General features: G+C 38.2%; 2 protein-coding genes across 3 annotated transcripts; both read left to right on the forward strand.

Moving 5' to 3' along the window:
* Positions 1 to 9,091: 9,091 nt before the first annotated feature.
* LOC112179103 lies at positions 9,092 to 16,109 on the forward strand. Of its 2 annotated transcripts, none has more exons than XM_024317426.2 (12): positions 9,092 to 10,502; positions 10,690 to 10,824; positions 10,957 to 11,101; positions 11,197 to 11,499; positions 12,019 to 12,277; positions 12,503 to 12,672; positions 12,815 to 12,925; positions 13,112 to 13,163; positions 13,286 to 13,389; positions 13,478 to 13,606; positions 14,246 to 14,335; positions 14,926 to 16,109. In XM_024317426.2, exons 1-12 carry the CDS (start codon positions 9,214 to 9,216, stop codon positions 15,448 to 15,450), a joined length of 3,312 nt encoding a protein of 1,103 aa, XP_024173194.1. In that variant the 5' UTR covers positions 9,092 to 9,213; the 3' UTR covers positions 15,451 to 16,109. The 2 variants fall into 2 exon arrangements, with proteins under 2 accessions (XP_024173194.1, XP_024173195.1); XM_024317427.2 differs by having other exon boundaries at positions 12,506 to 12,672.
* Positions 16,110 to 16,917: 808 nt separating this feature from the next.
* Positions 16,918 to 22,241, forward strand: LOC112179104 (chaperone protein ClpD, chloroplastic). The gene is made up of 12 exons (XM_024317429.2): positions 16,918 to 17,764; positions 18,315 to 18,457; positions 18,537 to 18,766; positions 18,861 to 18,969; positions 19,043 to 19,173; positions 19,591 to 19,692; positions 19,783 to 20,064; positions 20,152 to 20,246; positions 20,355 to 20,649; positions 21,044 to 21,277; positions 21,404 to 21,637; positions 21,763 to 22,241. The coding sequence occupies exons 1-12, from the start codon at positions 17,043 to 17,045 to the stop codon at positions 22,087 to 22,089; spliced, it is 2,904 nt and encodes a 967-aa protein (XP_024173197.1). The 5' UTR covers positions 16,918 to 17,042; the 3' UTR covers positions 22,090 to 22,241.
* The last annotated feature ends 525 nt before the right edge of the window (positions 22,242 to 22,766 follow it).

Consider the following 22,766-nt stretch of genomic DNA (forward strand, 5'->3'; position numbering starts at 1 on the left):
AGATTGAGTTCATGTGTTAATTTATTTTAGTGAATAGGTTGAAAACTGGAATGCAGTTTTCTGCAGATTAGGATCAATGGGTATTGTTATCATATTGATTATTTTGTAATTGAAGTGGATTATTAACTTTTAAGTGAAGTGATCTTTTCTTTGTTCTACTCTTAGTTTTGTTATACATGTTTTCTTGGCCAGAAAATAACTGATATTTTTTTAAATTTTTTTTTAAAAATCAGAATGAAATTTACGGCGTTTAAAGCGTGCCGTAAATGCATAATTCAAGACGTGCATATTGTGTTTTACGGCGTGCAACATATGCAGTAAGTAACAATTTACGGCGTGCTTTTAAGTTATTTACGGCATGCAAAATGCACGCCGTAAAATTGAAAAAAAATTGAATTCAATTTTACGACGCGGTCTATTAAGGCGCATGTCCGCGCGTCGTAAAAAGTCATTTACGACTTTTTTTGCGCGTGTTGGATCATAATTCATCTACATATTTGTGCCATAAAACATGGAAATTATTTGTTCTAAAGTCCAATTTAATGTTGACTAATCAAATTCCATGTTTTGTAGAAAATCTTGACAAGCGGAGAAAAAAGTGAAATTAAGGCAAATGTTCTGTGCACCACCACTTTTAGCGGCACAAGAGGCGGCGCACCACCACTCACAGTAGTGCCATGTATTTTCCGGTCACCTTCATGGAGGAGCATGGATGATGAGTACCATAACATCTATTCCATTACATACATTCACCATCATTCTATCTCAACCAAATTCCAACCCTTTTGGTTCCAATTTAATCAAACACTCTCTATTACCCAAGAGTCCATCATCATCAACACTCCAATATCTATCATGTTTTAGGCTTAATCACCATCTCTCACTCATCATTTCCTACTCCAACCTACACCATCACTCCCATGCCATTTTCCCTTAATTTTGGGATCTATTACCATTGTTCTACTCCACCTCCATGCTTCTTGCAAGTTGTGAGCTGCTCCCTTTTGCTTCACAACACCATTTCACACCTCTCTCTCCATCTATTTAAGCACCCATTCTCTCAAGGAAGAAGGGATCACCCACACTTAGCCACTACATCATTTTCTCTTTCTATTCTCTACATAATCTACCACCATCTCCTCCACAAAACCTCCATCTCCACCACTTCATTTCCCAACTACATCCCTACTCATAACATTTTACATATACCAAGCATCATCATCATCTCAAGTCTTGAAGAAGAAGTTCAAGGAAGAAGTTAGAGCACAAGAGGAGTCACCACATCATCTCCATGACAAAGTTTCCATGATCAACCACTTCATCATCTTTCACTTGTCATCATCCCTAGTCATTTCTAAACTCTATTCTTTGATAGCTTAATGTTTTCCACTATGTTGATGCTAGTTTATGTAGATATGTGTGAGTAGTCTATTGTTAGGGCTAGAGTTGAAAGCCCTAGCCAAACTTGCAATGAATTGATGTTTGAATCTTATTTGATGCAATTTCCATGATCATATTCACATACTAATTCAAGAAGTGAATGCTTGTATTTGAATCTAGCTAATTTGAATACTTTGCATTTGTCATTACATGAACAATGTTTAGAGAGTAGCTAGCTTTGAACATTAATAGCATGATAGCACACTAGGTGTGTATGTGAAGGTAGTGAGTTAAAATCACCTAGACCTAGGATTGGTTTGCTTGCTTGATTATCTAAACTCAAACCTTTATGTATCTAAGAGCAAGGAATTGATACTTATCCGGTACTATAACTTGTTCTTAGGTAGTTAGTTTCGCACTTATCCGGTGGGAATTAATAAAATCAAAGGAGTTTAGGCCTTAGTAGTCTTATCCGGATGCTAAGAGGGTAATTGGATACTTGTGATCGTTTTACTTATAGTTTGAACATCAATGCATGCAAGGGAGGCTATGGTGAACAACATAAAGCTCTAACTTCCATCCAATCTATCACATCTAGCTTAGCATAGCTTAGTTTACATTTCAAGTTTTTATCTTGTGTTAATTTGAGTTGAAACCATCTCCAAAGCCAAAATCAAACCACTACACCATCTTGCATATATTCACCATGAACTTTCGTTCACTTGTGAGTCATTGTTTGTGATTTGTACATTTGCATATTCATCTAGCACCCTTTAGGTTTTCCCTAGCTAGAGTGGGTTTTCCAATCCCTACACTATAACTTGGCCCTTATACTTGAGGGTGACTATTTGGCTAACAAGTTTTTGGCGCCGTTGCCAGGGATTGGAGTAAAATCCGATTCCTAGCTCGGTTTGCCTTCGGGGAAGCTAGAAACTTTACTTTTCTTTGAAATTTTTGTTGTTGTTGAAATTTCCCAGAAAACGGTCGATCTCAGCCTTGAAACGATCAATATTTTCAAGGGTCAGAGAGGAAAAATACCAAAAAACTATCCAAACGATCAATCTAGGCTGTAGGTTCCAATTTTTTTGAATTAACGATCGATTTCAGGGTATAAACAATCAATTGTTTGCCCTGTCTCAGCATTATTTTGCCTACTTTTGTGTTTCAACTTGTGTCTTACCTTTGCTTTGAATGCTTATAGGTGTGCATGAATTTTATTGTTCAATCAAGTGAAAATCATCCATCTCCTCCAAGCACATCAAGTGACGATCAAGATCATATCATTCAAGGGGATAGTGGTGAAGAAGAACCAGGATAGTGGTGAAGAAGAACCTCATCCCATCGGTCCACTTACTCTACTTCAATGCGTTGATAGAAGAGCAAATAGGTTGCTAAGGCAACTAAGGGAGGAGCGTCCAAAACTAAAGATGGGTGATGAACCAAGGCCATCGAATTTCATTTTACTTTTTCTTTGCTGGTTTTTTTTTTTTTTTTCATTATGCTCTTTCTTCACTGCCATCAATTCATGGTCGAAATGCTCTGAAATTTGATGGCAACAGTAACTTGGGTATGAAAGGTGACCGCAACAGTAACTTGGGTATGAAAGGCGGCCAACTCATTGACAAATGCAGAGTCCTCATTTTCTTGAGAAGGAGGAGGGTGAAGATCTTGAGTTCCTGAATCTGAAGAGTCTTTCATCTCAGGTACAAGGCCCAGCTCTAGCTCCAGAAAGGTGGCCAACTCATTGAGAGATTCAGAGTCCTCATTTCCTTGAGAAGGAGGAGGGTGAAGATCTTGAGCTCATGAATCTGAATAGTCTATCATCTCAGGTACAAGGCCCAACTCCAGCTCCAGATCGTGTTGTTTCGGCGGCTAGGGTTTGTGCACAGTAGAGTGGTGTCGAGATACTGTAGGGTGTGATGAAAAGAGTTTCTTATATAGGGACGACGGTGTGCATGCATTAGGGCAACATACCTCGATCTACTGAGCCAAATGGCGTTGTTTCTAGAACCAACTGGAGGAGTTGTCTCTTTACATGAATTGGGCCACCTGTAACATAGATGTTGTATTGGGCCAAACGTCAAGTTCAACATGTTGTTGTGTTGACACTGGACCTTAGAAACCCTAATGCCCTAACGTGTAAAGTCAAACAACATTATTAATAATTACAGAAAAGATTAGATCTGAAAAAAGAAAAAAAAAAAAAAACAGCATTTACACATAGGGGTGTGCAAAACATGGTACAAACCGGCCAAACCGGCCAAAACCGACCGATAAATATGGTTTGGTTAAGGTTTTTTAACTTAAAAAATTAAAAATTGGTTCAATACCGAACCAAACCATTTATGAACTGGGTTGGTTTGGTTTCTCTTGTACTTAAACAACGGAACTCGAACCAACCGGTATGTTTGAAACATAAGAGAAAAAGTTACACACACAGAGTAAATATATATTCATTTGTCCGGTTTGTTCTAAGTAAGTTCTAAATCTCCAGTTATAACTTTATTCTCAAATGATATACTATCATATTGAATTAAAGGCTCAAAGGCCTAAAACCTTAGTATATAATGCTACAATTTTTTTGATCCTTTCATATCACATCTCTGATCTCTCAATCTCTCATTCTTTAACCTTTAATACTATCATATTAAGCTAGTATTGATGGCAAAGTTGTTAAATAAGTGAATTACTTTAAATCTAATTTAGGTTTTAGTTTTGGACTATATGTTTTGGATTTTAATTATTGAATTTTAAATTTAGATAATTTAACATAATTTCAGTTCTTGAGATTGAATTTTTACTATGAATTTGTTCATAAATAGCATGTTAATATTATATAGGTGAAAACCGCCTAACCGACCAAACCAAACCATCTTTAATTGGATTGGATTGGGTCGGATTGAGTTTTTTTTTTTTTTTTATGACCGGTTTTCCAAAATGCCTAAACCTCTCACTTTGGCATAGAGACGGTTTGAAGTCAAAACCGATCCAACTCAATCCGTGTGCAGCCCTACTTACACGTCGACAGATCTGAGAATTTTTGGAGCAAATGGTTGAAATTTACAAATTCCGCCGCTGCTGGATATGGAACGCATCCGTAGATTTCAACCTGTTGATATGGGTGTTGAACGCATTTGCGGCCGGCTAGTTCAAGATGCGAATTGTAAATGTTTTCAACACCCATGTCCAATTAAGCCGAAATCTTGAATTAAGGCAGCAAAAGTTTCTCTTCTGTACACCGAGGGACTGGGATTGGATTTGGATTGGGATTGGAATTCAAGTTTTTATCTTGTGTTAATTTGAGTTGAAACCATCTCTAAAGCCAAAATCAAACCACTACACCATCTTCCATATATTCACCATGAACTTTGGTTCACTTGTGAGCCCTTGTTTGTGATTTGTACATTTGCATATTCATCTAGCACCCTTTAGGTTTTCCCTAGTTAGAGTGGGTTTTTCAATCCCTTGAGTACGATATCCCCTACTCACAATCTCAACACTATAACTTGGCCCTTATACTTGAGGGTGGCTATTTGGCTAACAAGTTTTTGGCGCCGTTGCCGGGGATTGGATAAAAATCCGATTCCTAGCTCAGTTTGCCTTCGGGGAAGCTAGAAACTTTACTTTTCTTTGAAATTTTTGTTGTTGTTGAAATTTCCCAGAAAACGATCGATCTCAGCCTTGAAACGATCGATCTTTTCAAGGGTCATAGAGGAAAAATACAAAAAACGATCCAAACGATCGATCTCGGCTGTACGTTCCAATTTTTTTGAATTAACGATCGATCTCAGGTATAAACAATCGATCGTTTGCCTTGTCTTAGCATTATTTTGCCTACTTTTGTGTTTCAACTTGTGTCTTACCTTTGCTTTGAATGCTTATAGGTGTGCATGAATCTTATTGTTCAATCAAGTGAAAATCATCCATCTCCTCCAAGCACACCAAGTGACAATCAAGATCATATCATTCAAGAGGATAGTGGTGAAGAACAACCTCATCCCATCGGTCCACTTATTCTACTTCAATACGTTGATAGAAGAGCAAATAGGTTGCTAAGGCAACTAAGGGAGGAGCGTCCAAAACTAAAGATGAGTGATGAACCAAGGCCATCGAATTTCGTTATACTTTTTCTTTGTTGGTTTTTTTTTTATATATTTTTTTATTCATTATCCTCTTTCTTCACTGCCATCAATTCATGGTCGAAATGCTCTGAAATTCGATGGCAACAATAACTTGGGTATGAAAGGCAGCCAACTCATTGACAAATGCAGAGTCCTCATTTCCTTAAGAAGGAGGAGGGTGAAGATCTTGAGTTCCTGAATCTGAAGAGTCTTTCATCTCAGGTACAGGGCCCAGTTCCAGCTCCAAAAAGGTGGCCAACTCATTGAGAAATTTAGAGTCCTCATTTCCTTGAGAAGGAGGAGGGTGAAGATCTTGAGCTCCTGAATCTGAAGAGTCTATCATCTCAGGTATAAGGCCCAGCTCCAGCTCCAGATCATGTTCTTTCGGCGGCTAGGGTTTGTGCACAGTCGAGTGGTGTCGAGATATTGTAGGGTGTGATGAAAAGAGTTTCTTATATAGGGACGATGGTGTGCATGCATTAGGGCAACATGCCTCGATCTACTTGGCCAAATGGCGTTGTCTCTCAAACCAACTGGAGGAGTTGTCTCTTTACATGAATTGGGCCACCTATAACATAGACGTTGTATTGGGCCAAACGTCAAGTTCAACGTGTTGTTGTGTTGGCACTGGACCTTAGAAACCCTAATGCCCTAATGTGTAAAGTCAAACAACATTATTAATAATTAATGAGAAGATTAGATCTGAAAAAAAAAAAAAAAACAGCACTTACATGTCGACAGATCTAAGAGTTTTTGGAGCAAAGGGTTGAAATCTACGAACGCCTCCGCCGCTGGATATGGAACTCATCCGTAGATTTCAACCTGTTGATATGGGTGTTGAACGCATTTGCGGCCGGCTAGTTCAAGATGCGAATTGTAAATGCATTCAACACCCATGTCCAATTAAGCCGAAATCTTGAATCAAGGCAGCAAAAGTTTCTCTTATGTACACCGAGGGACTGGGATTGGATTTGGATTTGAATTGGGATTACAATTGGGGTTGGGTAGTGGGTACGATAACAAGGTACTGGCTCTGCTAGACAATAACATAAGAGGTACCTTACTATTACAAAAAATATATGAAGGGGGTCTTCCCTGTATAACTAAACGTCCTAACCAACAGAGAGAGAGAGAGAGAGAGAGAGAGAGAGAGAGAGATAATGTCATTGAGGCTGCCTGCTTAGCTTATCTCTAATATATACTAGTGAGGTAGTGAGGCAGCCCGCGCTTTGTTGCGGGTTTTTTGTTTGTTATTAATACACTTCAATCCTTGTTAAAAAAATATAAATGCTCTAATGAGATGTTCATCATTCTCCACTTTTGCAAGTGAATTGTGACTGATGCAAACTCTCCATAATCCAGAAATCCATTCCCATCAACATCAGCCTGTGCAAAACGAAGAAGAGAAGGCATTATTTTAGTTCTAAATAGATTTATTTAAGATATGTAAGCCACTATTGGTGATTGATGGTACAATCTCAGGGGCACTTTTCATACTGATTTGGAGCTGAGGTTTAACTACTCCAAATTAGCTGGAAAAAAAGAAGTTCACTAAGCAATGAAGGGAAACGTAGAAACTATGTGATTGCATTTTTTGTTTTCAAACTAAAACATGTAAAACATTGACACACATACAAATTCAAAACAAAAGAGTTGATTTTCAATGTAATCCACAAAACCAGATAGGAAATATACAACTCGTATGTAAAAGCTGTAAGTATAGAAAGTTACCTCTTTGGATTTTTGTTAGGAGTTGATTAGAACAGCTGCTTGCTTACGGAGTCAATTCTATGAATCAAACTTTGACACCAAACTTCTCTTCATCCAAACTGATCAGATGATTTTGAAAATTTCGTAACCAAAAAGAAAAAATATAGTCATGGACTCATTATTTTCCATTCAAACATCCTTGAGGACTATCATTGATGTAAAATTACGGTATGGAAGAAGAAGATCAAACCTTCTATGACAAACATCAAACAATAGCACAAACAAAAATGTAGATACATATTTAAATGAAACCAAGAGTATCTTCCTATTTTCTACATAACTCCTCGCTGCAGCGAGTGAACCATCTTTTCCACGCTGTACCACTCTATCAGCTTGATGTCGAACCTCTTTTGCCTTGGCAACAGCGGTTTCAATGCACTCGTGCTTCACGAACTGCGACACCATCGTCCTCAGCATAGATCTGCGATGAGCCGCAGTTCAGTTCAGCTTCCTTAACTTCGTCATTCTCTGATATAGACAACCACACAAACTGTGAGAGTCAAGCATCGAAATAATTCAAGCGAAGGTGACCTATATTATTCTCATATTAGCCTGCTGTAGTCACTGTTGTCAAAAACATCAAAGCAAATAAATTAAGACCAACAGAAAAATAATCTTGCTAAACACATAATGCATGTGCTCCAAAATCAAAAGTGCTATGGAAATGGCAGCAATCTAAATAAAGTAGATTGCTAAAGATGTTGCTAAAGATCTTGTAGTACTCGGGATCCTTTGTATATCAATTAAGGTATGTTCATTAACCAGTATTTTCCTCTGATATGCAGGATCACGTAATACATTTGTTCCCACTATGCATGCCTGCATTAACCAGATGCACTATGGAATCAAAGTTCCAAGGCTTTGGCAAAAACAAAGAAAATCACCAACTTCTGAGAAGAGGAAATCTTAGGTTGCAAGAGTCAATGGGGATAATTCTGTTGGAATACCACAGTTGCTTTGTCGCATAAACACATTGCAAGGAATCCGGAGTGAGTTAGAAGTTTTGGAGAAACAAATTTTTCTTTTTATTAGTAATCACTAACTTTTTTATTATGTGTTTAATAAATAGATTTTTTTTCTTTGAGAAGAATTTAATAAATAGATTTGATATCACTAATCACGGTTGGATTAGGATTCTGGTTTTATTAATTTGGCGACATTAATTTACGTTTGCGGGATTATCTGAATCTATTGGTTCTCGTTAAATTGTAAATTAGCTAGAAGATGAAAATTAAGAAACTATAAAATATTTCTATGTCTGCTTTGTATTTGTCTGGTATAAATTTAATGATAGAAGAAAAGGAAAGTAAAGAGAAATAATAGCTTAATTATTATTTTTATGACTAAACTACCTATTGTTAGAAATTCCATACATAAAAAGAAAACTTCACGACTCTCTCTTACAATTAGCAGCAAACCCACGACCACATTTTGAAAAAGAAGAAAAGGAGTTGGGTAACTCCTCACTCAAACTAGATTATTTTTTTCCAATAACACGTTTTTCCTTTATTGTGTTTGATCTCTCCCGTATGCTTACTTGTTTAACTGCAAGTCTGCAACACAGGAAGATTGATGAAATTAAAGCCGGATCAAAGGAGGTTCTACCAGGTTATAGTTTTTGTCATTTTTGATTCCTCATAATTGATAATTTATCTAATTGACAAACTTTTCTATTTAAATAAGATTTAGAGAATAAGATATATGTGCAATTATTCCCTCATTTACATTTTACAATGAGAATAATATGAAAAATAATGAGAAAAAAAAATTGGGCCGAATATGAGATTATCCAAGGAAGAATGGGTCTTCGCTCCGCCTTTGTAAAATCACAAGCGCGCAAAAACGGAAAGAAAAATTTGGAGGGAAATTAAAAAGAGGGGCTCCTTCTTCCCCTCACATTATATTCACCAACTGTAAATTCCATCAACACGGATTCGCTTTCATGAAAGATTCATCGCCTTATAGCCATGACTCTAATCCTAGTATTAAGAATAAGAGAGTCCGAACCCATAGCTCCCTCATTCCTTGTAAGAAGCCGCGAACCCCGAGACCTCTCGGCGAACCAACCACGACGGCGGCGCTACTCGAATTGAAGCATCTCGACGTCCCTCTCACGTCTTCGGCGACCGATTCTCCGGTCAATTTCATCCGCCTCCACCCGGATCGGCCTTACACCATCGGCCGGAGCCCCCGCCGCTGCGATTTCGTGTTCGCCGACCGCCGCGTCGGGAGTCGACATTGCCAGGTTTTTTATGATTTTTTGAATCGGAAATTGTGTGTTGTTGATGGAGCGCTGGTTTCGATTTCTCAATTTAAGAGTCGGAGTGGTGGTGGTGTAGGTAGGGCTTCGTTGAATGGGGTTTTTGTGAATGGGATTAGGGTTAGGGGAGGTGAGGCGGTGGAGTTGAGCGATGGAGACCAGGTCTCGTTTGCTTGTTCAACTGGAAATTGTTGTAGCAATCCGGTTCGGATTGGATTTGTGATTCATAAGATTGTTTTTGAGGAAATGTATGTATCAGATAACTCCCAAGGATCTGTAATTGTATCAAATCCTAAGGGATGTAAAAGGATTTTTGCTTCTAGGGCCGACGGTGCGTCGTCTTCCCTCTTTACAAGAGCGAGCTTTCTCTTGAGTGAGTGCAGACGAATTTTGCGTAGTGATGACCCTATATCCTACATTAGGACACGTTGTAGATATTCTTTTGGCAATGGATTCAGTATAGATAATGTGATTCGAGCTCCGAGTTCTGATATTAGTAGATCCGGAGTAAAGCGGAAAGGATCAATGCTATGTGAAACCTCACAGATTTGTTGCAATGTGAAAAGTAAAGTGCAGTCAACTTCAGTGATGCAGCACTGTGATAGAGTAGTGTCTTCAGAATCAAACAGTGACCTAGCTGCTGTCTGTGTGCAAGGTGATGATTTAGATATGCAAGACGATGAAGTCCAAGTTCCTTCTGACACTCGTGTTGCTGATGGAAATTTTGGGACTTCATCTTTCAATTTGAGAAGTACGGATAATCTTCCTCATGTTGGCGATTTTGTTAAGGATAAGACTTGCAGCAAGAATGTTGGTCTACAACCTGGCAAGAACTTCTACCTGAATCGCCTTGCGTTTGAGGACCAGAGCTCTTCAAGTCGTCATTCTGTTATTTCCTTGCCAGAGCTTCTTCATCCTGTTCAAAGTATATCACAAATATTTATTGCAACGTTCACAAGTGACATTTTATGGTAGGGCATTATTTTTCTTCATACTTATTTTCTAGAAGCATGTCCATTTCGGAGTTTATTTATATATCATCCTCGTAGTTGCTTATTCCATTTGGATTTTCCTTCTTGTTATGTACTTATATTATATTTACCAAGCATGTTAATCTTAGTTTCTCTTCCAAGTCTAACTGTGGTGTATTGGTTGTAGGTTTTTGTCAACCTGTGAGATTCCTAGCCATCTGCCAGTAACAGTTGCTTGCCATAATACAGAGAGATGTTGGAGTTCAAGCACTGAAAATAGAACATCTGCACCTTACCCAGAATTTCCAAACTTAGTTGTAGTGTAAGTATATTGCCATATATCTCATTCATTAATTGGCCATGTATGGTAGGGTACAGCAGAGTAATATATGTTGAACTGAGGCAGAATATCTTTCTTTTAATTTTAATGGTTCTTCCATTTTCATTCTAATAGGCATCCCCCGTTCCCTGAGGCCATAGCTTTTGGTGAAGACCTGAAAAGACATGGCATTGGTTGCCATCATCCAAAACTGTTTGTTTTACAGAGAGATGATAATATTCGTGTTATCATTACCTCCGCAAATTTAGTGCCAACACAGGTGATGACCCGAACTTTTCACTAATCTGACATTCGGTTGTAGCTTCCGTCATGTTATCCATTATAAAATTACTAATTGCTTCTTAAACTAAGCAGTGGAATGCAGTAACCAATACCATCTGGTGGCAAGATTTCCCTCGCAGAAGTGCTCCTGATTATTCATCACTTTTTACTCAATTTTCCGGCAGGGAAGTAAATCAAGACTCAAAATCGGATTTTGTTTCTTATTTGGCTGGATTTATAGCAACTCTACTGACCGACATACCAAGTCAGGCCCAGTGGATTGTTGAGTTGGCAAAGTATGATTTTGGAGGGGCAATGGGACATTTGGTTGCTTCTGTACCTGGAATCCATTCATATAAAACTCCCTATATAATGGAATCCAGACACTATGCCTGTGTAAGTGTTTTCAGTCCTGCATCGTTTTGGTTGAATTGAAAGCTGATGTGCAAATGTCAATACCACCTCAACACTTACTTTGCTCCATTGGACTTAAAGGCTGCTAAGAAATTGAACTCACCCATTGGCTAAAAATGATAGTAACATGTTGCAGTATTTACTTTGAAGTTTCAGTTTTACCTTTTCTTTCTGATCAAAAGGAAAAAAAAAGGCTCCAGTTTCCAATAAATTGAGTGCCAGCAAACCTTGTTTCTGGATTTCCCATTTTGTCTCCATCTAAATCATGATTCTTTTATTTTCTGTTTGGGTATGGAGTTCAGTAAAGGCCTATCTCTCAAGGATAAACTGAAATTTTTCTTTTTTTCGATAGGATTTAACTCACTTTTTTAGTTGATGCATCTCTGCAGTACTGATGGGGAACACTTCATCTGCTTCTTTCAGGGCTGCTTGATTAACTAGATTTTCAGATTATTTTTTTTATATTATATTAAACATTTTTCTCACTAATTTTCTTGTCAGGCTGAACGTGGTCCATCAGGGTCATCTGGTATGAAATTCCTCGGATCAGTTGAAGCATCTGTGGTTGGTCTAAGCTACCTCTTTCACAATGCAACAGATGCAAATGGTGCAAAGCTGAAGAAACTGGCTTCATTTCTCAGGAAATCTTGTGAAAATGCGAAAGATTTATCAATTATCTTAACAAGAAACACAAACATACCCGCAGATGCAAATGCAGTGAGCATTCATGTGTCAAATCCTATTGAGTTCTCTGAGGGAGGTAAAATTCTTGGACCAAAACACCTCACTGATATAGAATTTTTCTTATTATTCTATATTTTTGGTTTTTGGCAGAATATAATCATACAATTGTGCAAATTGCTTTCGATCTTGCTTCATGTATCACAATTAGTCTATTCATTTGTCCCAACTCCTCTAAATGTGATTCTAAGTTGTTAGTCTTGTGACCATCTATGCTGCTAGCTAAAGTCCTTGTTTCTTGTAGTAGATCGTGTTCAACTTGGGTTTTTGCCTAGAAACATTGCAAAATGGGTCTCTCCACTCTGGGATATTGGAATGTTTAGATTCTCTGGTTATGTCTGTCCTAAGGAAGCCCTTGGAGCAGCTTTAGGAGGAAACAACAAGAAAGTACGGCTGATACTACATGTGTTAGAGGTACAATTATATCCTGGATTTATTGGTTATTACTACATGATTTGAGGATGCGTAGATTGGAGCATAGCCTAAGACTCAAAAAAATAACATGATGTTTTAGATTTGGAGTCATATATAAAGATGCAGAGCTGAATTTTTGCAGGGACCAAAATTTCAAGATATATCAAAGATGATGCAACCTCAACATGTTATTGCATTATGCTCTTTGGTTGCGGCAATTGAAAGGTGTACAGGCCTCTGGCGCCTGCAGGAGGTAATGTCAGTGAAACTCTTTGCCATCAAATTTCTTTAACATATTTTGACATCGTTGATTATTCATATACGTCATCAATCTATTTCTTATAAATAGTCAAATTAACCTAGCACTTGCTTGTTGTTTACTGAGTTTCTTATTCTCGATGACACTTTCAGTGTCTAATGAATCTTTTCTTCTGATTAGGTTTTAGGTCAATATAAATGGCCTGAATCGCTTGACTCTGAGTTTGTTTATGGTGAGTGTAATTTTCAATCTATTTGCAAGAAATTTCGTAAATACAGATTCTTTTTTAGTTACAACGAGGAACTTCAAAGACATGTTGTTTATTATTATTATTTTTTTCTTTTTCATTCTAAGGTGCATCTTCAATTGGGTCAATCAATGCAAAATTTTTAGCCGAATTTTCAGCAGCTGCAGGAAAGAAATCATTTCAGTTTGATTCTGAGGAGTCTGATCCTGAGGTGATTAAACACACTTTGTTGTTTTATAAAAAAATTTGAAAAAAAATTATGTCATGCTGATTCATCAAGTAGTGAATGCTTTTAACAGTGGGGATGTTGGAATGCTCGTCATGAATCAAAAGATCCATCCATTAGAATCATTTTTCCAACCATTGAAAGAGTGAAGAATGCACGTTGTGGAATCTTTCCTTCAAAGCGTGTTCTTTGCTTCTCTGAGGTATGATCTTTCTCAGCATAAATATAATATTTCTCTATGGTGGATTATTATCTGCAGTTCTGCAGTGGTTATGCATTACTTAAGTGGAAGTTGGTGTAGTCTGTAGAACTAAATAAGCTATTTCGATGTTGGTAAAGAATTCTGGAGATAGAGATAATTGATTCTGCTTCCTTCCCCAACGCTAAATTGCCTTTTTCTACAAATGGATTTACAGTTCAACCTGATAGGTGTAAATAGAGTTTCAAAAGAATTCCATTACAGTTTTTGCCTTTATTCATGGATGACAGGAAAAGTCTTTCCCTGTTCACCACAGGTTAATAGACATTTCCAGTTTCTTGGTTAGGATGCAGACACATTAGATTGTGCTATATGCTATGGTACTGTACATCACATGCTTTCGTTAGTAGGCTCATACGGAAAGTACTTGAATTGCATTTGCCTATCTGATTCCTTTTCCATATTTCAAATTAAAACCTATTTTAAATAGTAACAAATTAAATAAATCAATATTACAGAATCTTCCTCCTGATTGTAAATTCATGCTGTCTCTAGTCTGCAATTGATAATATTTTCTTCTTTCAATAGTTTCTTTCATTAGGATAGTTTACTTTCGATGTCTTATTATTTGTTGATTTGCAGAAAACATGGCAAAGGCTGAGGACAGTAGATATACTTCATGATGCAATTCCTTATCCTTGTGATAGAGTAGGACATCCAATGCATACCAAGGTATTATCAGTAATTTTTATCTGATATATATGTCAAACTGCGAAGAAGATAAAGATTTTAGGCCACTTTCAATGAAGAAAGTTTATATGCTTTCATGTTTTATCAATGAGAAACAGGTTTTTGTTTGTGTTAGCGGCAGAAAAGGTCGGTGGAAAGTAAAACCAAACAGGTTAGAGCAATCAAAAGTAGAGAATGAGAAGAAGTTTGAGATAGAAAGAGCTTAGAGACATCAGAACTGAGAGTTTTGAATGAGACAATCCTGAAGCTTAGTACTGTTTAACCATGATCACAAAACCCTCTTCTTTATGCTGCGTATTTACTGATAATAGAAGATTAGAATTATAATCTTTCGTCTTAAGAGATACCCCATTGATAGACTTTCTTTTTCACATGCTCCTTTTCTTTTCCTTTTCCACCGAGGACATATATAAGTATATTCAATACTACTAGAATCTAGTGCCCTCATCTTAACTTTTATGCGTAGTTATTGCATATGTTTTCATCTGTGGGCTCATCTGTATTTTAAAGGATCTGACATCTTGTCATACGCTGCCATATGATTATAACAGTATTATCTAATCTGTAAGCAGGTGGCAAGAAGACGGTTCCAGTCTAGGACAGATGCATCTTCATGTGGTTGGGTTTATTGCGGGTCACATAACTTCAGTGCAGCTGCCTGGGGACGTTCAATTTCTACTCCATCTGGTTTAAAAACGAATGGAAGAGGGAATGACAATTCTTCTCTGGATCAGATGCTTCATATTTGCAATTATGAACTTGGGATCATTTTCACCTTTCCCCAAACAGAGACAGACAGTAGTGCTTATCAAAAGAGCACAAACTTGGATGATATTGTTTTGCCATTTGTGGTGCCTGCTCCAAAATACAAGCGAGGAGACAGGCCAGCAACAACGCTGGCTATGTGGCAGGCACTATCTGAACTTTCTGAAAAAGAGAGAGAAAAACATAGACAAGAAGAGATGGAGGCGGAAGCTATGGAAGAGATTCTAGATGAAGATGAAGTTGTTGAGGCAACGGATTATGTTGATAAAGAGAAAGAAGATGAGAAGGCTTACGCTGAGATTCTTTGGAGCCAATCATCTCAGAGCTGTTGAAGTCCTGTCTGAAGTGAAATGCTTGATACTATAAGCAGAAAGAGTTGACAACCAATGTATAACTGCTTATTTATGAAGATAGGAAGTGCATCTCTCAGGAAGATGTGTGCTATGCAAGAAGTAGGTAGTGTTTCAGAACTCATCAGATCATTAGCGTGGGACACTGCACTAGGAATCTTCCCAGGATTGGCTTGAGGTGAGAGAATGGCCCATTTTAGGTGGACAATCGTCTATGAGATTTGCTTCTGTGAGTGAATGGAATCTCTTCAAAGAATAAGGCAAGTGCTTAATGTCTACCTCTACTTTGAAGTTGTCGGATCATTATAGGCTAAAATGAAAGAATGTTCGGGCAGAGTGGTACTGTCATTGCTCCTTTAGTCGTTTCACCTTTGATCAAGAGCTGCTAGCCTTCCACGTAAGCAGGACCTGGGAAAGTGGAAAGTCAGCTGAAAATGGTCTCTGCTTCTTGAATTACTGGTATCCCCTTTGCCCTTCTGCATCACGTTGTATGAGTATGATATCTGAAGACATCTTTAGGTTATAGGTTGCAAGCTGAGCCAAACTTTTTCATAGGGCTCAAATTGATATTTTCTTTTGGGTTAGAGGCTCAAATTGATAATTAACAAAAGTAAGTTGGGTATCAAATTGAACCCATCACATGTCAAATTACTTTCTGCCGAGTCAGCCGTTCAAAAAAACTTCTTGTTATTTTCTGAAGAAGACAAAAGACACAGTTACGGAATGTAGAATAGAAAAACAAACATATGCGATGAGTACAAACCGCTGCGTTGTGATTGGACTAAAGTTTTGACTTTGTTGGTTCTTGGCGTTGACGTGTCGTACTACTCTACCCAATTCCTTTCGTCTCTCTTTCTTCTTCCCTTGCTTTCCTTGCAGTTAAAGGTTTATACTTCAAATTTGTATCCTTTTGTTCTTGAAGAAGATAAAACACGAAACTGAGCCAAAAGGCAATTTGGTTTTTTAATTATACCATATTCTTCATCTTTCAAAATCAATAGGAAGATTCAAACCAGGTGGATGTGACAAGATTCAAATCAAGTCAATGTGACATTTTGCTCTTGTTCCAACTTCCAATCACATGCTACTAAATTATTGGTCACATGTTCCAGTTTTTGGTAAACAGGCTGTTCATTCTTTAAATATCAGCTTCATCATAGAGTTACTACTAGCTAAACAAAAACCAAATTAGATACATTGGTATTTGCGACTAATTTGTGACAGATGTTATAGCTCTAGTGTTTAAAAATATTTTACTCTTGCATACTTAAAATTGACTTTGAGTTTGAATATCTATAAAGTACAATCATTACGAGAGAAGTTAGAATAAGTCCATTTAAGAGGAAATCCTTGCTTGCAATTTAAGTGATCTTGCTTGGACGTGGTTAACTATAGAATCACAATTTCCCTTCATTCTCATCCCAACAGTCTGATAGCTACATACCTTATATAAATGAAAATGCTTCATTGTACTATTTCTTTCAAAAGACACCAAACCAAAACTACCAGACTTCCCACGTCTCTCTCTCTCTCTCTCTCCCTCCTCTGCCTGAAAAGTCATCGGAAACTGAAGAATGCATGTGTCGTCATCCTCCTCCGTGCTGATATCATCTCCACTCCAATGGAGAACTCCATCTCAACGCGTATCATTCACTCATCTTCCCTTACAATCGGTTACGACTTGCACTACTATCAGTTACGCCCGTGATCGCAGAAACGCCGTCGTTTCCCTCTACCCAATTCGCCTTATACACAACCCATTTTCTTCTTCCTTCTTGTCCCAAACCAAAGCCGCTCCCTTTCACGGCGGCCGGAGGAGAAAGAACTCGAAGCTCCAAATCGTCTCCGCCGTCTTCGAGCGGTTCACGGAGCGCGCGATCAAAGCCGTCATCTTTTCCCAGAGAGAAGCCAAAGCTCTGGGCCGGGACATGGTGTTTACTCAGCACCTCTTGCTCGGTTTGATCGCCGAGGAGGAGCAGCAGCATCGCCATCTCCATCCCAATTCGCGCGGGTTTCTCGGGTCGGGCATGACCCTGGAGCAGGCCCGCCGCGCCGTCCGGAGCATTTGGCGGCATAATAGTCAAAGTCAAAGTAAAAGTCAAGGTCAAGCTGCTTCTGCTGCTGGTTCTGGTTCGGGCTCTGCTAGGGATCTCTCGTTTTCGATTAGCGCAAAGAGAGTTCTGGAGGCTGCGCTGGAGTATTCGAGGAGTAGAGCTCATAATTTTATTGCACCGGAGCACATTGTCATCGGTTTATTGACCGTTGATGATGGGAGTGCTGGTCAGGTCCTTAAAAGGTAAACCATTTTTCTCTCTTTGTTATTTTGTTGCTTTAATCAGTTTCAGCTTTAGTTTCTATCCATGAGTTGCATTCTGGAAATTGGGTTTGACTTCAGAACATGATGGAAGTTTGTTCTTCTGGATTGTTCATATGATATGCATATACATAGTATACTACTATTTGTAATCCTATGTGACTGCCTTCTCATTTAGTTACGTGCATTATGGGGATTGATTGTTTTCGAGGGTAGCAACTATATCACAATGTTTCGAATTTACATATGTGCACCCCAGTTATGTAATAAAAAAGATAAACTTCTAAGGAGTGTGTTTGATCATGATAGAGGATATGTAAAATATGGACCGTTGTGGTCAAAGTCTTCTTTTTGGCAAGAAATTTACTTGCTATTTGATCAAAAGGGCTGAACCTTGCAATGAACTTTTTGTGACCTGAGAGAGCAAACTACTATCTGTATGAGCTGCATCTAGATGATTTCAGAATCTAGAGTTGAATATAAAATGTGCCAATATGACATTCTGAAGCCAACTAAATTAATGTGATTTCAGACTGGGGGTAAATGTAAACCAGTTGTTAGCCGAGGCAGCCTCCAGACTTCAAATAGAGCTTGCCAGAGATGGTAGAGAACCATCTGGGGGATCTCAAAAGACGATTTCTAAAAAGTCAACTGCATCGTCTGAGAAAATCAAAGGTAAGAAGTAAGTTTGCTCATCTCTATTGTTTAATTTTATAGGCAAAGGGAATGGTCTTTAACCCATTGTGCTTGTCAGAAAAAAGTGCTTTGGAGCGGTTCTGTGTGGATCTCACTGCTCGTGCTAGTGAGGGACGCATTGATCCTGTTATTGGCCGGGATACTGAAGTACAGAGAATTATTCAGATACTTTGTCGCAGAACTAAAAATAATCCCATTCTTCTCGGTCAAAGTGGGGTTGGAAAGACAGCCATTGTTGAAGGTCTGGCAACTAGTATTGCACAGGCAGATGTCCCTGTTTATCTGTTGGTGTGTTCTCACAATCTCATCCAAATGCATTTACTTGTATTAACTTTGAAAAAACTGTATATTTACAAATTGTTTAGCATTTATGTTTCCACAGACAAAACGCGTAATGTCTTTGGACGTGGCACTGTTAATGGCTGGTGCAAAGGAGAGGGGAGAGTTGGAGGCGCGTGTTACCTCCTTAATAAGTGATGTACAAAAATCAGGTGAGTACAACTTCTTGAATTTCTATTGGAATAGAAATTCATTAGGCTGATTGTGGATGTGCTTGCATGGCAGGAAATGTTATTCTGTTTATTGATGAAGTTCATACTCTTATTGAGTCCGGCACAGTTGGACGAGGAAATAAGGGGTCTGGTCTTGACATTGCTAATATAATGAAACCGGCACTTGGGAGGGGTAAATTACAGGTTATCTTTTTATTTTTCTTATTTATATCATCTTGCATCATATGCAATTCTAGTGACCATTTAAGGTCCTCATACATTGGCATACCATCTCTAATTTTCATCTACCTGTGCCACCTGTTGCAAGCAATGATAGTTGCTAGTGAAGGCATAATCAAGAGTTAACTGGAAATCATTTAGTCATTGACACGACCACTCATTAATGTATCCTCACAAACATATGGCTGCTGTTGTATGATGGGCCCATACTGTTATGGTTATGCATGGCCCAGAGATCCTTTGAAAAAAGAGTCTCGTGCACTGAAGCAATGGAAAGTCAATCAAGGATTTGAAGCAACTGTTCTTAAAATCGTCCTGTTTATTAAGCAAGTTGTTAAAGCATAACTCAGTTTGCATGGACATTACATTTTTTTCTTTCAGTGTATTGCATCAACTACTACCGATGAATACAGGATGCATCTTGAAAAGGATAAAGCGTTTGGACGAAGATTCCAACCTGTCTGGATCAATGAACCAAGCCAGGTCTCTTTCAATAAGTGTTTTCATCTCACTGTATGTCTAATGGTCATTTTCTGTACAGCACATAATTAGATATCGTATGAAATTTTCTAGGACGATGCAGTTAGGATTCTGTTTGGTTTGCGTGAGAAATATGAGGCCCATCACAACTGCATATATGCACCAGAAGCCATTAGTGCTGCTGTGTACCTGTCAGCAAGATATATTCCTGATAGATATCTTCCTGATAAAGCTATCGATCTCCTTGATGAGGCGGGAAGTAGAGCTCGTATGGAAGCCTTTAAGAAGAAAAAAGAAGAGCGGGTTGGTATACTTTCAAAGTCACCTGATGATTATTGGCAAGAAATTCGTACAGTTCAGGCAATGCATGAAGTGGTAATAGCATTACTACCGAGTCCTATCCTACCTTACCTACTTCATTTCTCTTCTACTAATGTTGGTGTTTATCATTAATATAAGCAGGTCCTATCGAGTGAACTGAAAAATGGAGCTGCTTCTGTGGATGATACCAGAGAACATATTCTAGAGTCCATTTCATCTTCCACAGTAGATGATGAGTATGACTTTTGGCCCTGAAAATGTGTATGAAGGATAATGCTGTTTGCCTGAATTCCCCAAGGGCTTGAATGATAATTAACTGGATTTCTTGGTAATAACCTTTTCAGACCTACTGTGGTGGGACCAAATGATATAGCAGCAGTTGCCTCACTATGGTCAGGAGTCCCTCTTCAGCAGCTCACTGCTGATGACCGACTGCTTTTGGTGGATCTTGATGAGAAGCTCAGAAGACGGGTTGTTGGTCAAGATGAGGCTGTTGCAGCCATTTCTCGAGCTGTTAGGAGGTCCCGGGTTGGATTGAAGGATCCAAGTAGACCCATGGCAACAATGCTCTTTTGCGGTCCTACTGGAGTTGGCAAAACTGAACTGACAAAAGCTTTGTCTGCATGTTATTTTGGATCGGTAAGTCTCCACTACTCTTTTTACATTGAATAATAGTTTAGATTAAAAATGGAAAGGACCCTTGATTCAGTCAGGAGCACAATGAGGCTTAGGCATGCTTATTCAATATAGGAAAGAATCCATATTTCTTAGACAAGGTATAGTGGCTGAGTAAGCAGGTGACAATGTTAACGAAGATATAAAAATTTGAAGAACATTGACTAGATGAGAGGTGATTACAAGGCGAAAGTTTTACACTGCGGCTTGAGGTCCAATTAGGCTAGTACCCATTCAATTTGACTATTTTACTTATGTTTTCTGGTGGATTTTAACTTGTTACATTTGTGGTTTCCATGTGGTTTAATGCATCAAAATTCCTATTCAGATGTTGTGACCCTCGACATTATTATTACAGGAGGAAGCCATGGTACGACTGGACATGAGTGAATATATGGAGCGACACTCTGTCAGCAAATTAATAGGGTCACCTCCAGGCTATGTTGGCTTTGGAGAGGGAGGCACTCTAACAGAAGCTATCAGAAGACGACCTTTTACAGTAGTTGTGCTTGATGAAATCGAGAAGGCCCATCCAGATATATTCAACATCCTTCTCCAAATCTTTGAAGATGGCCACCTTACTGATTCTCAGGTTTGTGGCCTTTTGGCATTTAGTTACAGTTAGCTCAAGACAAGGAAAAAGGTTGCTTACTTTCATCTTCTGTATCACATAATCTTGGATTATTATCTCATATTGTCTGAAATTTGGGTTTAACAGGGACGAAGAGTATCGTTTAAGAATGCTTTGGTAGTGATGACATCTAATGTGGGTTCCACTATCATTGCAAAGGGTCGAAAAAGCTCCATTGGTTTTGTGCTTACAGACGATGAGTCAAGTACATATGCCGGGATAAAAGCAACAGTAATGGAAGAACTCAAGTCATATTTTCGTCCAGAGTTGCTGAACAGGATAGACGAAGTAGTTGTATTCCATCCCCTTGAAAAGTCTCAGGTTTGCCATCTTCCAATAGTTTGCAGAATCATGTCTATAGCGCTAGGTTTTTCAATAATGTGATTTGCTTTCTTGACTTGGTCATGTTGGACTTTTGATCAATTTACATCATTTGTTTACTCTAGATGCTGGAGATTGTAAATATAATGCTGCAAGAAGTGAAGCAGAGGCTAATATCTCTGGGAATTGGACTAGAGGTGTCTGAATCAGTCAAGAACCTCATATGCAAAGAAGGCTATGATCGGATCTATGGTGCTCGCCCTCTTAGACGAGCAATTACATTAATAATTGAAGACCCATTGAGTGAAGCCCTCCTAGCCGGAGTTTACCAGCCTGGTGACACTGCCGTCATTGATTTAGATGCTTCTGGGAACCCTTCTGTAAGTAATGGATCAGGTCAGAGTAGTATCCCTTTCTCTAAAACCAATATACAGCATCCATCTTGTAATTAACCCCTAATCTTATGATCTTTTCTTATAGTCATGCACTATAGTTTTGTTAAAGTGCATGTGATTCATTAACTGTAGATAAAGTAACAAGTTTCAATGATGTTTTGAAACATTGAGTAAATATGATACCCCCTTTAAAAGAGTTGGAGCTATTAGCTGGATCTGCCGTCATACTTCACATGACAATGTCACAATATAGCAATATCTCATTTTCTTTCTTTTCATCTATGTTATTATTATTATATTTAAGAAAGAATGTTTTGTTAGTCAAAACTGATTTTTTTTTACATAAATACCCTTTTATATATTAAAATACTATGAGAACCAAATTAATTAAAAATGGTAAACGAGTAAAATCACATTTAACAGAAAAGAGAAAGACATGTATAACGACTCACATAGTCACATTCTTTAGATAGCTGTGTAGAAATATTTTGTATTTAATTAAAGCACGGCATAAACATGAACGACATATAATATAATATAATATTAAAAGGGAGAAATACCATTGGGCCGTGGTCAGTTGATGAAGTTGTGTCATGTCTGATATGATACGTCATGGAAAATCGTTTAGGATCGAAGTTTGTTTCTCCTCTCCATAATCGCTTCATGCATAAATTGCTTACCATGGTTAAATGACTTTTAGAGAGAAAAGAACAGTTAAAAAGAGAAAGCCACCG

The sequence above is a fragment of the Rosa chinensis genome, chromosome 7, assembly GCF_002994745.2.
Source record: "Rosa chinensis cultivar Old Blush chromosome 7, RchiOBHm-V2, whole genome shotgun sequence".
In the NCBI taxonomy this organism is placed as follows: Eukaryota; Viridiplantae; Streptophyta; class Magnoliopsida; order Rosales; family Rosaceae; genus Rosa; species Rosa chinensis.

Bases quoted from the DNA above. Each gene is read 5' to 3' on its own strand.
- LOC112179103 (XM_024317426.2), top strand. From the start codon at position 9,214: ATGAAAGATTCATCGCCTTATAGCCATGACTCTAATCCTAGTATTAAG. The intron at 11,500-12,018 runs GTAAGTGTTTTC...TTTTCTTGTCAG, and splicing joins AATCCAGACACTATGCCTGT to GCTGAACGTGGTCCATCAGG. The intron at 12,926-13,111 runs GTAATGTCAGTG...TCTTCTGATTAG, and splicing joins GCCTCTGGCGCCTGCAGGAG to GTTTTAGGTCAATATAAATG.
- LOC112179104 (XM_024317429.2), top strand. From the start codon at position 17,043: ATGCATGTGTCGTCATCCTCCTCCGTGCTGATATCATCTCCACTCCAA. The intron at 18,458-18,536 runs GTAAGAAGTAAG...TGTGCTTGTCAG, and splicing joins ATCGTCTGAGAAAATCAAAG to AAAAAAGTGCTTTGGAGCGG. The intron at 20,247-20,354 runs GTATGACTTTTG...TAACCTTTTCAG, and splicing joins TCTTCCACAGTAGATGATGA to ACCTACTGTGGTGGGACCAA.